This window comes from Erinaceus europaeus, chromosome 11 (assembly GCF_950295315.1).
Source record: "Erinaceus europaeus chromosome 11, mEriEur2.1, whole genome shotgun sequence".
Classification (NCBI taxonomy): domain Eukaryota; kingdom Metazoa; phylum Chordata; class Mammalia; order Eulipotyphla; family Erinaceidae; genus Erinaceus; species Erinaceus europaeus.
Genome location: NC_080172.1, coordinates 94646587 through 94664806, shown reverse-complemented (window position 1 = coordinate 94664806; position 18220 = coordinate 94646587). Strand labels below are relative to the sequence as shown.

The 18220-nt window shown below is 35.5% G+C and overlaps 1 protein-coding gene across 3 annotated transcripts in view; it reads left to right on the top strand.

The window, feature by feature from the left end:
- Positions 1-18220, top strand: part of ERICH3 (glutamate rich 3) — a 118685-nt gene that overhangs the window by 94031 nt on the left and 6434 nt on the right. For all 3 annotated transcript variants that reach the window (XM_007528116.3, XM_060202184.1, XM_060202183.1), the window contains 2 exons: positions 2943-3392; positions 15250-15375. In XM_007528116.3, coding sequence (XP_007528178.3) covers positions 2943-3392; positions 15250-15375 — 576 coding nt within the window. The remainder of the gene's footprint in view (positions 1-2942; positions 3393-15249; positions 15376-18220) is intronic.

Sequence of the window (18220 nt, the reverse complement as noted above, 5' to 3'; positions counted from 1 at the left end):
GGCAGAGAGGAGGAGGGGAGTAAGAAAGGAAGGAGAAGAGAAGGTAGAGAAAGAGAGAGAGGGAAAGGGAGAGGGAGAGGGAATAGACACACACACACACACACACACACACACACACACCTAGGTACTGAAGTTCCTTCCAACGAAGACTCCCAAAATAACACCCTCCAAATTTCTCCATCTAAAAATTTTAATATAAGAAGTTAGGCATTATTTCTTTTTTAATTTTTTATTTATTCCCTTTTGTTGCCATTGTTGTTTATCATTGTTGTTGTTATTGTTATTGTTGGATAGGACAGAGAAATGGAGAGGGGAGGGGAAGACAGAGAGGGGGAGAGAAAGATAGACACCTGCAGACCTGCTTCACCGCTTGTGAAGTGACCTCCCTGCAGGTGGGGAGCCAGGGCTAGAACCGGGATCCTTACATGAGTCCTTGCGCTTTGCGCCACCTGCGCTTAACCTGCTGTGCTACCGCCCGACTCCCAATTAGGCATTATTTCTAAAAGAATAAATAATACTAGCCTTGAGAAGTCCTATTCCACAACCCTAAAGCTCTTAGAGCTTTATTTTTATATAGGCAAAGTTGTGCTCCGGTGCTACTATGAAAGGACAGTAAGAAATGAGAAGGAAACTAAATTATACAATGAGGTTAGAAAGATTTGAGAAGTGAAATTAGTTTATGTGGGAGGTAGGTCCTCTCACCACTTTGAGGGTATTCATTCCCCTGATCTTTCTTCTCTAAAGGACTGCCTCAAAATCCAATCAGTGTAAGCTTCAGCTTTTTGAAATAAGTAATACAATTAGTAGAACTACCAAAGAAAGAATTCTCATTTTTTTTATTACATGAACAACTCTCAGAGTTAAAAGTGAAAGTATTTCAATGTTTGATATGAATGCTTTTGTGATACAGAACACATATAACACTGTGTCCTAGCCATTGATCAAAGAACCAGGAAACAGGAGCTGTTTTTCTTTTCTAAAGAAAAAAAAAGTGAGATGTTTTAGAGAGAGAAAGCCGATAGTCTAAAGTTTCTGAATTGGTACAAATAAGACTCAGAGCAACTGTCCTTGATCTGCTAAGTCCCCTACAGAGACCGCATATCCAGATATTATGAAGTGGAGATAAAGAATGAGTGACTAAAGTGTGTAATTTCTTTTAGAAATAGTGGTCACCTGGTGCCTGTCAAGGTAGCTGGGAGATAAGAACAAATGCGATTGTACTTAAGGGATTCTATTGCTTAAGGGTATTTTTCGGAGTTTGTTTCTTTACTCCTGTGGAGCAACTCTCAGTACTTTGTTGAAACTGATATGTCTCTGTGATTGTACTTAAAATGCTGAGCCCTGTCAGGGAGAGCCTTTGGGGCTGGAGGAGCCAAGAGAAAAGGCTAAGAGTAAAGGCAGGTATTTCTCCCTTAAACAGCATCAGCTGCTTTAACCATCTGGGCAGCTGCCAAATAAGAAAATAAACTACACAGGGGAAAAAAGAAAAAAAAAAAAAAGAGTAAGGAGCACACAGAGAAAAGAAAAAAATCTAGGCAACATTGAAGCATATGGTATTTCATTTGAAAATAGACACTCTGTAATTATTATAAACACACTATTGGTTCAAAAATAAGTTTGCATTTCCCTGGCCTGATAGAATATATGCAGTGACTTCTATGATCTACATTTTATTTTTAAAGATTTAGTAGAAATTTTTAAATATCTTTGGGGGTAATATCAAGTGTTTTTTCTGTTTTTTTTTCTTTTCTTTTTGGTTTTTCCTAAATTCCTGAACTTCTTACCTATGGTTTCATGACAGTGTACCGCCTGACTCTCCTACAATCTTTTACTGGTTCTGCATGCCTGTCTCCTATTCAGGGAATAGCCCTGGGCTACTAGCATTGCTTTACTTCTGACACAGAGAACCTGGGAGTGTCTGGGAGTTTATGTCACTTAGGGAGGCCTACAGTATTGTATGACTAGAGCCAAGTCTGAGAGCCCAACTTCTTTCTCAGAGGAGAAAAGATCAGAGATTTCTGTATCATCAGTTTGAAGCTGACATGCTGCTTGAAATATCTCCCCTATTTGACTTGTTTCATTCATCCTCTGTTCTCTTATTGCCTCAGTTATCTCCTGGAGTGTATCTGTAGTACAGCATTCAACATGAATCTGTGTTTTGTTGTCTGCTTCTGGGGCATCTGAAAAACCAGTCCCTTCTACCTACCTACACACACACACACACACACACACACACACACACAAACACACACACAAACACACACACACACACACACACACACTACACATGCTTGTGGCACCTCAAAATATCTATTGTTTGGGCTTTGTGTAAATGCTTGGATCTTACCATAGCACACTTAGCATGACATAGCTACCAGGGTATACTAGTATGGTAGATATTACAGATGACAGAAATCTAAATGTATTCACAGTGAATATACTGCAGCTAGCCAAAGTGATATTTAAGGAACAAGGCCTTTCTTTTTTCTGAACAAGTAACTTCTTCTATAACAAGACAGACATACCAAGGATGTTCAAGAACATGGCTTTTCAAAAATAAAAATTATTATAGCCAGGAGTTGGTGCAATGACTAGAATGTTGGACTTTCAATCCTGAGTTCCCAAGTTCTATACCTAGCATTGAATATGCCAGAGTGGTGCATCTGGTGTGTTCTCTCTCTAGTATTAATAAATATTTTTTGTAAAAAACAATCTAAAATAGAGTTGGTTTCAAGTTGCATGTTATTTCCTGATGAAGATTTATATAATCCCACAGATTGCATAGCTTTTTCTTTATTCTAATGATTGTGTGGAAAACTTAGGTTGTATGCAAAAAGTAACAACCCATATAAAAGATTAACATGTTCAACTGCATAACTCCTACAACTAACCAATGATGTGATAGAAAGCAATGACATTTTCCTTTACAAATTTTTTTGTAGATATAAACATGACTTCGTCCTCCTCATCCAGAAGTCAACAGTATTCTTGCAGCAGTGAAGATGAGGCTACACTAGGGGACAAGCATGCTCATGGTAAAAATTGTACTAGTGCAAGCACCAGAAGTTCACTTTCTCAGGATCTGAGTGAAAATGACAGGCCAAAAAAATCTTGCCATCTAGTTGAAGATTCCCTAGAAACTGAAATTAAATACCAGAAAACCATGCAAGCAGGTTCAAAGATGAAACCTCTGGGGCTAGAGCAGAGCTTGGAAGATTTTCTTAAAGAAAAATCAGAAAGAAGAACCCAAGTGACAACAAAGAGCTTAGCTGAAAATTTGGGGAGACATCTTTCCAAGGAAGAAAAAGAAGAGAAGAAGAGTAAGCTTTGGGGAAGAAGCACTGATAAGGTGAAGGACAAAAAGGCAGGTTTTTCTAGGGCAGTGCAAGGTGGTAAGTATGGTCATTGAGTTGACCTGCCATTGTCCCCATGCATGGAAGCTGATTTTGATCATGGCATTCTGCAAGGCTTGGGAAATGTGATTGCAATAATTCCAGAGGGAGTCAGGCTTTTTTTTCCCTCTTCTCTCTTTGTCACATAATCATACATGTATTTTTCAGCTTGCTGTTTTCCTTCTGTTGCATTTTTCAAATTACATGATACTTCTTATTTGTTCTCTTTCCTATTTTATGTAAATTCTTCCCATGATAATTCTATCTCAAGAATAAAATAAAGCACAATATGCATCTGAAGGCAAAGGTATGTGTGGCTTCTTAGTGATTATCTAACACTCGCAGTGCTAGTTATATTTGGCTACTAGTATATAGCTTATGTTGATAGGTGCGTATGTTGTGCTAATTCTAAACATTTAACTGATATTAACTCATTTAATCCTTGCTACAGCCTACTAGTCCCACGAGTTAGGTCTACTTTCACTATTTTTTTTAAGAATAACTTTTTATTATTATTATGTACATTTATTGGCTAGAAACAACCAAATCGAGAGGGAAGGGGTGATAGAGAGGGAGAGAGAAAGAGAGAGACCTACAACACTGCTTCACCAATCACAAAACTTTCCCCCTGCAGGAGGTGACTGGGGTCTCAAACCCTGGTCCTTGCCCATTGTAACATGTATAGTCAATTAGACATGCCACCCTCTGGCCCCTATTTTTTTTTATTACTAATAGCAAAATCATGACTTGGAGAAGTTGTCATCGACTAAAGAGTTTATAAGAATTATATCAAGCATTTGACTTAAGGCAGAGTTATAAAGATATCCTATCATGTATGTGCAATAGAAATTGGTATTTATTTAAATATGTGAGGATTTCATAAAAATTTCAAATTTTACTTTGATGTCTTCTCTGAAACATCTTGTTCCAGGGGTTCTGGAATGTGAACATTTGACATGGGAAGAGTGAGATGAGTCCTAGCACAGTCAGCTCCTAGTGCCTTAGACACATTCTTTAGAAGTACGGTTAAAGGGGAGTCAGGCAGTAGCGCAGTACGTTAAGCAAAGTGCAAGGATCAGCACAAGGATCCCAGTTCAAGCCCCAGCTCCCCATCTACAGGGGAGCTGCTTCACAGGAGGTGAAGCAGGTCTGCAAGTGTCTATCTTTCTCTCACCCTCTCTGTCTTCCCCTCCTATCTACATTTCTCTCTGCCTTATTCAACAACAACGATATCAATAACAACAATAAAAAAGGGCAACAAAAGGGAAAAACAAATCAAACAAACAAAAAGAAGTACAGTTAAAGGTCCAAGTAGCATTTTGTAAGGAGCCACTTCACGTCTGTTAGATACTTGCCTCTCACAAGTATCTCCTTGTATCATGCACCTTGGTCCTTGCCCTGCTTTCTCGGATCTGTCTTCCTTGCCAACATGGATGGCATCTTAATTCTAAGATAAATTTTTTTTTTTGCATTTTAATATTGTCAAAATCCCCTTGTGCTTTAAAACTTATAAAAATGTTTACTATCTGTAACATTTTTCTGAAGGTCTTAAAAGTCGCTAAACTTTTAAGCAGCCTACATCTAAGACTAGAACATTTGAGATGTTCTCTATCTTTCCATTTGTTCATAATGACTATTAATCTTCTAGCAAATGCAGGACACTGAAGTCAATAAAAAAAATACCTAAGAGCATTCATCCTGTAAAATGTTAAGAGCAAAGCTTGACACACGTGTCAATAGTTGAACGTAAATGCAAAGGAGTTACAAATGCTGGGAAGCTCAAAGGGAATGTCCCATTTAGTTAACTTTAATGTTTTTGTGGAGAATGCATTTGAGAAAAACTTTGGAAATTTAGATGAGATTCAGAAGGTTGATGGAGGACAAATGTATTGGATATAGCAAGATTATAAATTTTTTTAAAAAGCTACATACATTGTGCAAGAACCTGGCTTCAAGCACCAACCCCCCATTCCCACCTTCAGGAGAAAAACTTCACAAGAAGTGAAGCAGGGCTGCAGGTGTCTCTTGGTCTCTCTCCCTCTCTATCTCTTCCTCCCCTCTCAATTTCTCTCTGTATCTATCCAATAATAAATAAATAAAAATATTTTTAAAAATCCTTTAGAAAAACAACTTTAGAATGAACAGTTTATCCACCTCCTCACCCCACCTATTTATGGTATTACCTGTAAGCCAAAATTTTTCTTCTTTTGTATTTTTAAACAGTAGGGAAAAATCAAAATAATAATATGATGATGAAGTGAACAATTATTAAGCTCAAATTTAATGTTAGAAAATTAGTTTTAGGATTAGCAAGGTAGCTCACTTGGATAGTGTGTTTGCTTTAGTATGGGCACTAACCAACTTAAAACCTGGTACCCTAGTCCTCTGAAAAAACTAGGGGCTTGAACCCGGTTCCTTGCACATTGTAGTGTGTTCGCTTATCCAGGTGTGCCACTGCCTGGCCCTGATTTTAAGGATTTTTATCAACATTTTCTTGTTTTTGTTTATAAAAGCATGATGAAATGTTTAAACAAAGGGCAAACAAGAATAAAATATAACCTAAAGTCTTCTTGTCAGCTTCTATTCATTTTCTTAGGAGATAAACATATAACTGTAGATAAAGATTTTTATATACATGAACCCCCCCAACTTTTAATATATGCACATACTATAAATATACTCATATATGCATAGTCATTACTTCTATATACAGATAAAAATGTGATACATTTTGTTTGGTAAATTTATTTTTTTCACCTAGCATTGTATTTGAATATCTTTTGGTATCACTATACATAACTACTTTTATTTAATTTTGTTGGTTTTTAAATATATATTCTTTACTCATTTTAGTGAAACATACAGAGAGAGAGAGAGATGAAAGCACAGCTTGGCTTTGGTTTATGGTGGTGCTCAGTGATTGAACTTGGGACCTCATGTCTATGAAATTCTTTTGCAAAACCATTATGCTGTTTTCCCAGCCCGACATAACTATTTACCACACATGTTGTCCTAGTGCACTACCTTAGTATCGAATATCTTATAAACTTAAATGTTTATATAAAAATATGTTGACTTTTATGCAATAACTGAAAAATTTGTTCTTTGGCCATTTTTTTTTCGCAAAAGAAATGTTCTGTTTATGCATTCTAGAATAAGAGTGTGTAGAATATCAAAAATAAGTGCTTAACTGGTAAAACGAAACAAAGACCATGCAAGATATTCAGAATGACGTAGAAGGATTAATACTATCAAAAGTTAAAAATGAAGAAATTATTGTCACTGTTTCCATTTATAGGTAAAAAATTAAAAAATGAATAAATTAGAGAAGCTGCTGTTTTTCAGTATAGTCAATGAAATTCTTCCAATGATTTTAAAATATCTAAAATAAGAAGTTTTAAAATAAACCATAAACTCAATCATTTCTATGAATAGAAATTTTGAATATATTTTTAGATAAAAGTAACCAGGTGTTTATTGTATGGATGATTACATTGATACTTATGTTAAACATATAAATTATAAATATTTGTTTTCTTTCTTCCTTCCTTCCTTCCTTCCTTCCTTCCTTCCTTTCTTTCTTTCTCTCTTTCTTCCTTTCTTTCTTTCATAGTTTCAGAGAGGCAGAAAGAACTTGAAGGAGACCAGGGGCAGGCTGGACCCTGGGTTTCATACAAGGTGAAGAAGAACACTGTCCAAGTAAGGTATTTTATAAGTCCAAGTTCTTTCTTAATTGAATCTTCAGTTAAATAGAAGAGAGAGAGGAAGAGAGAGAGAGAGAGAGAGAGAGAAACCCAAAGATATAGTTTTGAAATGAAGATTTATTTAGATAATTATGCTTCAAAAAACAGCTAGTACAAGTTAGACCGGAAGACTAGTAAACAGGTAAATGCATTTTATTTATATTCTCATCATAATCTCAGACCAAAATGAAAAGGGGGCAAGATAAATGAATAAAGACTATTATAATTTTATGGTGCTAACCAATCATCTTCCTTTAATTTTAGACTAAAAACTGTAGTTATGTTAAGAATGGTTCTATGAGCTAAAAGTTACATATAATTAATGATATTTTACAGCACCTAAGCTAATTAACATAATCTAAGTTGTTTTTATGTCAGACCACAATAATGAATGAGTTGGTAAATATATTCAAAGTCTTTGTTTCTTTCATGGTTAAAACATGAAATGATATTTTCTATTTTCTTCATAATCATTTTTATAATGTCTCACTTAACTTGTCTTTATCTAGTACACCAAAAGATCAGGCTAGTTACTATAAAAGATGTGCTCTATGTAATGAAGTAGAAAAATGAAAACACTTATAATCGCTGGTTACAATATGCAGCTGTCCTGGAGAGGTAGTTTGATATTACAGGGAACTGTATTATTTTATTATGTTTATATGTCTTTTTTATTTTTAGTTCATTTTGCCTTAACACATTGTGACAGATTTTTGTACTGTTTTAATGGCAGAACAACTCATATGCATCACTTTGTAAATTACTATAATTCATGCATTATGAGCAGAATATTTAAATGTAAAATATAATGTAATATGTAAATTGGAAATAGCTATTTTAAATTTTATATGAACCAAAAGAAGCCATAGAGCTTGGGCAGGTAATATAAATCTAAATAATGTAGATTAAAGAAATAGACAATTAGGTCATTGTAGATGCAGAGTAAAATGTTCCTGATGAAAGAACATGAAATCATGTGTTATGAGTTGTAGACCAAATACAATTTCTGAATGAATTATGAGGACATGTAGTTGATTGTTCCAATTTTTTTAAAATTATCTTCATTTATTGGACAGAGAGAGCCAGAAATCAAGAGAGAAAGGGGAGAGAGAGAGAGAGAAAGAGACACCTGCAACACTGCTTCACCACTCACAAAGCTTTCCCCCTGCTGATAGGGACTTGGGGCTAGAACCTGGGTCTTTGCATATTGTAACAAGTGTGTTCAACCAAGTGTGTCACCACCTGGCCCCTGTTCCAATACGTTTTAATGTTAATACATATTTGTTGGGTATCTGCCTTATGCCACCCAATAATCTTGGTGTGAACACAGGGAAGGTATGTGTTGCAAATTCAAAGTAAGTGTAAGCAGTCTAAGGGTTAGATGCTAGGAGAAAAGTAATTCAGGGTTAGGACATAATGATGGCTTGAGGAGAAGAGGTGACCTTTCAGGAATGGCCTGAGGGAAGGACATTTAGGCATGGATCTAAGTGAATGGCAGAGGTAAGTTATTCTGTCACCTGAAACAGAGGAAACAGCAAATAGACCCTAAATTGGGAGCAGAATTGAAAAAAAAAATGGAAGCTTTGGAAAAGTCAGAGTGACAGGAACGGAATAGACAAATATGAAAGTAGTGGAAGATGAGGCCATGAGATGAGAGTAGTGGAAGATAGGGACACGTGTAGGCCTTGGGGAGGATTTTATTCTGAAATAAGAAGTCATGGAATGATCTGAGCATGAAAATCACATGATCCAACATTTTTAAGAAGATTATACTGGTCTCTATCTGGGGATTAGACTCTTAAACTTTTCTCAAGTGTTATCATTGAACAGCTGTAGCCTTGAGGGCATAATTAATCCTGTTTTTGTGTGGGCCATGTGTCAGTGCCAAAAGTAACATAGGAACGTATTTACTGTGTAGGTAGATGATGTTAGTTATATATTTTGTCATGGAAAGTTGTTGGTTGTTGGGAAGATAATTAATTGACTATAGAAAGAACTATCAAAGCACAAGTGCAGTTTTCAAGGTGACCAGAAACTTGGAATAAATCTATATGTAGATTTTGCTTTATAATCTTCTAATGATCTTAAAATTCAGATGACAAGTTCTTGGCAAACCTACCTTTAGATATTGAATAGCTCAGGATTCTTAACATGTTTCAAGAGGGGAACTGTGTTTTGTTTTAAAACATAAAAAATGGAATGAATTTTAAAAATTTACCTATTAATATTGAGAGCTATATTCTTGCCATCACATTTCAATTTTTAAATTATTGATATAGAAAGAATGGGTAGAAATTATGACATTGTCAATTGAGTACAGGTCTTTTTTCGTTATAGGTAATTTTTTTTAATTGTTTATCTCCTTTCTGAAGAACTTGGAAGAATCATATATCAAAGTCTTTCTTTGATCTAATAAATCTTGTTCCAGGAATTTATCTTAAGGGAATAGTTTCAGATAAGTACAAAAATTAAGTACAAAAATTAGTGTAAGCAATATTTGTAAGTGTAGACTCTCTCTCTCTCTCTCCCTCTCTCTCTCTTTCTCTCTCACTGGAATTGTATCCAACACCAGAAAATTGGTTAACCAAGTTTTTGTAAAGCCTTATTAGAGAATTCTGTTGGTAACTGTTAAAAAATCTTTGTGTTTAATACCATGTACAAATTGTCACAATATATTTCTGAATGAATAAAATAGGATACAGCATGCTATCTATAGCTAGATCAAAGTAATACATATACATATGCACATACACAGGTATATATGTTCATCTAAAATGTTAACTACTAATTCTCCCTGAATAGAGAAACTAGAATAATTCTGGAAGAATTTGTTTTTTCTTTGTATCTCCCCCAAAAACTTTAGGTAGTAATAAATATTATTTTCAAAGAAAAACTTAGCATATATAATTTTATATTGTATTATTATTTTTAAAGCTAATATTGCAACAAAAGAATGTTTGGTATTAAAGTCCTGAAAATACCCTATAGCAACTGAAAAGGGGATTTTCTAGGAAAAAAAAATCTCACTAGGACCATTTCCATTTTGCTTCTAATGTTGTGAGAACTGACACTGCCCTTTGCTCTTAGAAGTCACCTTTATAGAGAGGTAAAGGAGAAGAGCCTTGAGGGAGGAAGAGCTAAATATCAGTAGATAAAAGATAAAACATTGGTGTGTGACAGAGATGGCACTGGAGTCTCTATGTGCAGTCTTCCTTTACTACAAGTGGAAAACGGTTAAGGTTAGATCTGACCAAGTTTTTGCTTTTAAGTTTCAATTTCAGAAGAATATCTGAGGAAAAAAATGACCTTGTAAGTCTGTTTTATTATGGGGGTGTGAAGGGTGGGGTGTGGGTTCACACTTAATAAGTCCCTGATGCTCTGGCCAAGGTCCTATTCCTGCTGAATCTGAGTATGGGCTCTCATCTACTTCCGAAGCTTTACTCTCCAGGGGGGCAAGCCAGTTGATGTGGGCAAGTGATGATTACAGTCCTGAGACAGAAGGAATACAGACTTCACTGTCAATTCTGAGTGAGTTGTAATTTTCCAATTATGTTAGTACTGCTTAGCTTCTTAGAATAGCCTTTTGGTTCAATAGCTGCTAATTGCTTGTTTTAATTGTTGTTTGGTTATTAATATTATGGTAAACTATAATCCTTTATAGTCCAGGGACTACTTGGAAAAATGGTCTTAGATGATTTATGGGTTTTGATGAAGGAAAACCTCATACTGTTAAGGAATCAGACTTTCTCCCATCCCCTGTCACACCAACCTTGGAATTTTTGTTGTTCAGTCAGCCAAGAATATTTATATGCAAAACTTAAAACACTGCTTATTTAAATTCTCTAGTTATGCAGTGTTAATATTGTCACAGTGGATAAGATATTTAATTTATGTGTACTATGTTTATAAAGTTCTTAAAATAAAGGTTGACTTGATAACAAATTCCACTAGGTAGTAAGTGCCACAAGTTGTTGTCATCTTTAAACTATATTATTGCACAATCTTTTATTTATAATGTTCAGTAAGTGAAGAAAATTTGTATTAAAACATTTATATATTAGTGACTTACAAGATTATAAAATATAGAGGTATAAATCCATACTAATCCCACCACAAAAGCTTTAGTTCCCCACTTGTTCCAACAATAACCATAGTTTTTCCAAGGTCATAGCTATAGATTGACTATATATATATATTTTTTTTCCATTTACAAGTTGTGTGTTTCACTTTTATGTATTTAACTTATAAGTGAAATTATCCCATATTTTTCTTTTACTTCATTACTTAACTAATCATAATCACTGCTAGTCCCATTTAGTTCTAAAGGACACATTATAGCCTTTTTAGCTGAGTGTTACTCCATTGAGTATATATCCCATCACTTTTTTTTGTACTTATAAGACTCAAATTAGTGATTTTTAGTCCACTGTTAAAGGCTCCCCCCAGCTTTATGTATAAGTATTTTTATAAGGTTTTTATTTACACCTTGACTTTTTAAACTCTTTTTTATTGGTGATTTAATAATGATGAACGAGACTGTGGTATTAAGATGGGTACAGTTCCATACAATTCCCACTCCCAGAGTTCCATATCCCCTCCCATCCATTGGAAGTTTCCCTGTTCTTTATCCCCCTGGGAGTATGGACCAAAGGTCTTTATGGGGTGCAGAAGGTAGAAGGTCTGGCTTCTGTAATTGCTTCTCTGCTGGACATGGGCATTGACAGGTTGATCCATAACTCCAGCCTGTTTCTATCTTTTCCTAGTAGGGTAGAGCTCTGGGGAGGTGAGGTTCCAGGACACATTGGTGAGGTCATCTGCTTAGAGAAGTCAGTATGGAATCAGGGTATCACCTGTAGCTTGGTGGCTGAAAAGCATAAAGATATAAAGCAGAATAAAAAAGGAAAAGGGAAAAAAACATGCATCAGAGAAGCATGTAGGCCATTTGGATCTCATGTGGAAGCTAATGATCATTTTTATTCATTTCCTTTTTTTCTCATTTTTATTCATTTCTAAGGTCCTACCTTCACCTCCTGTCTAGGTCATAGGTCATACATCTATTACAATTTCTGTGTCCTTCCTTTATTCTCTCCTGTCAGATAAGAGAAATAGCACCTGATTTCCTCGGGTATTCTCTACATTCTCTTTCTTCTCAGTGATGTGCAAAATCAAAAGTTCTTGGTCACAAATGTCCTGAGTCCCATTGGAATTGGGGGTCAGTGTCTTCTGGTCATTTTCTGCTAACATTTCCACCTCTGGGAAAATAGACCGAAATTCTTCTTGGGCTGCAGAAGGAAGGGGTTCTGGCTTCTGTAATTGCTTCTCTGCTGGATATGGATCTTAATCAGTTTTCCCATGCATCCAGTCTGTTTCTATCTTCCCCTAGTAGGGTAGGATTCTGGAGAGGTGAATACATTGGTGATGTCATCTGCTTAAGGAGGTCAGGATGGGATCATTGCATCTGGAACTTGTTGGCTGAAAGGCTGTAAGATATAAAGCAGGACTAAATGTTTAATGAGTAGAGAACAAAGAATAGGAATTGAGCATTTGACAATAAGGACCCTAGGGTTGCAAGATGTTAGGATGTCTATTTAGGCTTGAGATATATTTGATCTACAAACATTTACTTAATTGTTTAATAAGAGAGAAAGAGAGATAATATAAGCAAGAAGGAGGATGAGAGAGAGTACAGAGACCAATGGGAACAAATCACTGTTCTACATCAGTATATTTGCTGCCTTTTCAGATATGCAGATATCACACTCTATAGCTGAATCACCTTCCCACCAGTACTGTGGTTTTAATTTTCATGCTCATCCTTTTAAGATGAATAGTTTAGCCATTCCACTTCTTACCAAAAGTCATGCAAAGCATACACTTCACTGTTTTAAGCAAAAAGGGATCAGTAAGTAAACACTTTTTTTGACAATCCACCTTAAACAGAGTAAGAGATTACACCAGACTTTATTCTCCTCAAAACACAGTTTTGGGGCCAATTAAATAATATATAAGGTGAGAGAGCCTTACTAATGTGTAAAAGAAAGAAACAAAGTGAAAAGGAGGAGAGATAACATATATAGGGGGGAAGGAGGGCAGAATGGTGGGGTAAAATAATATTTGTAGTTACCATGCTCTCGTTTAGGAAGACAAATAGTTCTAGTGTTATGATTAATTTTTTGTCAAGCAGAAAAGATGGTAGATATTAGGCATTCAAGGTATTGGTTTATTATGATATGTAATATAGACAAGCAAATGTTAGAATCTAAAGATGAACTTGATATGTCAGTAATGACTAAATTCATACCAAACTCAGTTATAATATAAAATAAATTCTAATTATCATTATCACTAAGTGATTATGAATTTTTAAGTGTATCAAAGATAACACACTCTACACATATTATTACATTCAATTTTACCAATAACCAGTCAGTAGATTTTCTCCTTATTTGAGATAGGAGGTGAACTACAGATAAAGAAGGAGAATTAAAGAGGGAAAATTAAAGAGGGAAAGAGAGAGGAGCGACATTCCAATACTGCTCAACCACTCATGAAACATCTCTGGTGAAGAGGCTTCCAGGTGGTGGCAGAGGGCTAGATCACAGGTCTTTGAGCATGAATGAACTATCAAACAATCCTACTTTTCTATTTTCTTTTAATTAATTCTTTCTGTGTTAGTGATTTAATAATGGCTTACAAGACCATTACAGGGGAATAAGTCCACACAAACTCACCACCACAGTTCTGCTCCCTCATACCTTTCTTCGGCTCTTTATCCACTCCCCAAGGATAACCATCATATTTTGCACAAGGTCTTAGTATAATTGACTCTTCCCCCCCACACCCACTTTATTTTTTACAAGTTCATATGTATCAGTTCTTTATATTGCACATATGAGAAAAACCACCTGGTAGTTGTCCTTCAGAGAAATGCAGGTCATTTGGTAACAGCTACAACAACAAGAGTCCATGAACACAAACATGACCCATGTGATTATATATATGTGTGTTTTATTATATGTTATAAGAATGATGAGAAAAACAAAAAAATTAAAAAGTACTAGAGAGAAAATGACATTAAGACATAGAAAATGTATGTATTAAAGTGAGAGAGAAAATGACATTAAGACATAGAAAAATGTATGCGTTAGTGTGTTATGTGTAAATATATATGATTAATATATAAACGTATTATATATAAATATATCAGGCTCCTTCATATGATGTCACTTCTTCAAAACTCCTCCTGTCCCCCTGCAACTCAAATACAAAGTAGAACCCATTGCTATCTCCTAGGAAACAGCAGAAACCAAAAAAAGATGAGTAAAACTAGGAATACCCCAACAATGGGAAATCAACATGGCTAGGCACTTAATAATGCAGATCCCAGAAGAGAAAGACATTTGAAACTACACTGTCATGAAATCTGAAGAAATATAAAGCTCTCAATATCAAGAAATGGAAATCCAAGACTTCAGTGTCTTTTTCTGATAGGTGATTAAACTGAGACAAGCTTAGGTGAAGAACTTAGTCTAAGGTTTCCCAAGTAAGTATGGGATGTGTGATTTGAACTTAGGTCTTTGTGATCCTAATGTTTCATTCAAGTAATCAGCGACAGATAGTAGGAATGTCTATGACAGCTTTTCCTATAAAATTTGTAGGAGTCTTGTAGTGACATTTTTGCTTTCTCTATATGGAGTGAGTAGTGGGATCAAGTTATTAAAATAGACTGATGGATAAAATGCCCACAATATAGTCAACTGGAAGTTTTAGAAATTAAAAAGCAGTAATGATTATTGTCATAAAAACCACAACACATTTCTAGAAAAGAAAAGATAACTACATTGCTTTTCCAGTCATTTCATTGCATGGACATTTGGCAAAACCCTAACTGCTGTGTCATCTTTTTAGTGCAAATTTGTCTTTGCATGCATTTCTTTATTTCATGATCTATTGTGTTTTCCTTAAATCATGGCTTGGAAGCTTTTTAATATATTTTTTAAACATGATCCCACTTTAATGTGAATGCTTTTAAAGAACACCACTTGTGAAATCGTTCAGAAATGTCCCCATAGCTTGTTTTATACCTTTTGACATTTTATATGATCTCCAATCAGTTGGAAAGCTAACAGATGATGCCTTGGAACCTGATCACAACTGCCATGAAGACTCTGAGTCTGCAGTTAGTCACACAGATGACAAAGAGAAGCACTCAAAGAAGCCAGAGATTGACAGAAGTTCAGGTAAAATCACAGTGTTACTTAGAAGAGATTTTCAAAAATCATCTGCAAATGACTGTCCCATTTTCATCTTCCATTGATTTACCTTTCTATGTTCTTTCTACAACTTTTTTAAAAAATATTTTTTATTTTCCCTTTTGCCACCATTATTATTTTATTGTTGTAGTTATTATTATTGTTGTTATTGATGTTGTCATTTCATTGTTGGATAGGACAGAGAGAAATAGAGATAGGAGGGGAAGACAGACGGGGGGGAGAAAGATACATCTGCAGACCTGCTTCACCTCCTGTGAAGTGACTCCCCTGCAGGTAGGGAGCCAGGGGCTCAAACCAGGATCCTTATGCTGGTCATTGCACTTGGCGACACGTGTGCTTAACCCGCTGAGCTACTGCCCCACTCCCTTTCTCCAACTTTTATTTTCCTTTCAGCTAGTGACTATGATGGCAGGAGATGGCTGAGTGGCCATAAGGCAACCTTTCAAACTGACATTAGTCATGAGTATTATTCATTTTTAATACTTCAATGCCTAAGATGAAAAAATGAATTTAGATTATAAAATATCCTGGTACAGAGTTTCAATTCTGTCTTATTTTATAGCCTCCCTTCCTAGTCAGTTGACCAGCTAAGAGAATTTACCTAGCTGAGACAATAAAGATGTGGAGAGCAAATGCAAATTTGCCAATGGGTTATTTGAATTCCTCATTTTTCTAAATTAAGGAAGGATTCATTACTTTTAGTGACTATCTGGCTCCCGGTGAAGAGTATTCTAACTGCAAGGGTGCCAATTAGAGTGATTCAGCGGGCCATGATATATACATATCTGTCAAATTTCCATTCCCCTTGAAATCAAATTTCCCTACATTTAGTAAATGACTCTTTGAAAAGAGTGTGTGTGTGTATGTATGTGTGTGTGTGTGTGTGTGTGTGTGTGTGTGTGTGTGTGTGTGTTTGTGTGTGTGTGTATGTAGGGGTATTCAGTTTATTCATCACATGGTTGGTTTACTCTCACCTCCAATTTTTCATCACAGTTTTCATGCACTGTGAAGTATTTGGCATTTACCCTATTTTCAAAAATTTAGTCAGTTATGGTTTTATGGATACTGGCAGAAGTCAAAAAGTAAGTCAGAGGTGGAAGACCTTGTTTCTCATAACTATAAACATTAGCCAGAACCTATAATCATTCATTCTGATTGTCTGAGCTCCATATCCCCCTGGACTGCATGGCAAGAACAATGCAACATCTAAACTAAACAAAACTGTAGTTCATCTAAGCTGAACTATATGGGAAGGACCCTGAAATTAAAAACTCAAACCTTTGATGGTGGCTGTTCAGCCAGAGGAGCTCTGTTGTACTGTCCTAAGTATTCTGCAATTCACTCATAGTCATTTCCATCCATGGCATCTGTTTCAAGCAATAAAATGGAATATACTGTAAACAGTAAAAGCAAAATGTGGAAGGGGGATTTCATAGAACTTGCTTAGGGCTGGGCACTGTGATGAAAAATTGACAGGTTACCATCCCAAAAATTATGTGACACAAGCATTGCTATTCCTTTTTTAAAAATTTTATTATTTTTTATTTATAAAATGGAAAAATTGACAAGACCATAGGATAAGAGGGGTACATTTCCACAACTATTCCCTATTTTACAGGTAAAAGAATACTGGCTCAGAGAGATACAGTTTTCCTAGTTCATGTGACCAGTTAGGGACAGAGCTGGTCTTATCCAATCCTGCCTTGTTCCCAATAGACTCATTCAACTAAATCAAATCTCCCCATGCTTGTGAATATTGCTTGTTCTCATTTTTACCAAAGACCCAGGAAGTTAACATAAAAAGGTATGAGTCATGTTTGCATACTGATATTTCTTAGAAAGGCTTCAGTTACTTTTTCTTTCTTTCTGAAGATATGTCATGTCTGTATCTGACAGTGTATGTGTTCATATAATAGCACAGCTGGATGCCTTAGTTCTTTCTCTCCTAGAATTCAGACACAATATATTATTACATGATGACTAGGAAATAGTATCCCTCTATTTTCCTGAATGTTCTCTAATTAATCCATAAATTTAGAAGCCAGCATAGCAATAGCAAGGCAGACAACTTTATTTAAATGTTTCTCAATTCCTTTTTACAAAAGAATTTGAATAGCAGTGGATATACTATTAAAGAGGTATAACACTGTTCTTTCTCATGGTTTCAATTGAATTTTTATAAAGTTTTGAGAAATAATTTGTAATAAGATTGAATGGGCCCTTTTTTAAAATAACCTGAGCACTGATCAGCTCTGGCTTATGGGGGACTGGACCTAGGACTTTGGAGCTTCAGGAATTGAGAATCTCTTTGCACAGCCTACCCCCATGGGCCCTGTTCCCTAGGATGAAATGACTACATGTTCTCTGAGTGACTATTTGGCTCTACATTTCCCTTTGGGCACTCTGAGGTCCAATTTAGGAATTGCTGTGGAGTGCTGATTTATAGAAACTAACACTAACCTATTGAAAATCTTTAAATTTCTATTTTTCTCTCCTGAAACACTGAAATTTATCTTCAAAACATATATTTTTTAAAGGGAAGTAATATCAGCTATTGTTGCTTTCAAAATGGTTTACTGTAATAGTTGGCAAGAACCCAAAGGAATGCAACAAAGGACTATAAGGGGGAGGGGAATGTAGTGATAAAGGTGTCTTGGATGGTGTATCATCAAGTGGAAGAAGTGAGACCAGAGCATTAGAAACCTGGTAGATCACTGAAGATAAAGTGGAGAGTAAGATGCCTGGACAAAGAAAGGCAAGTAACAAAAGTGAGGGAAATACATTTGACTACTTAAGAAGCTTGTATAATTTG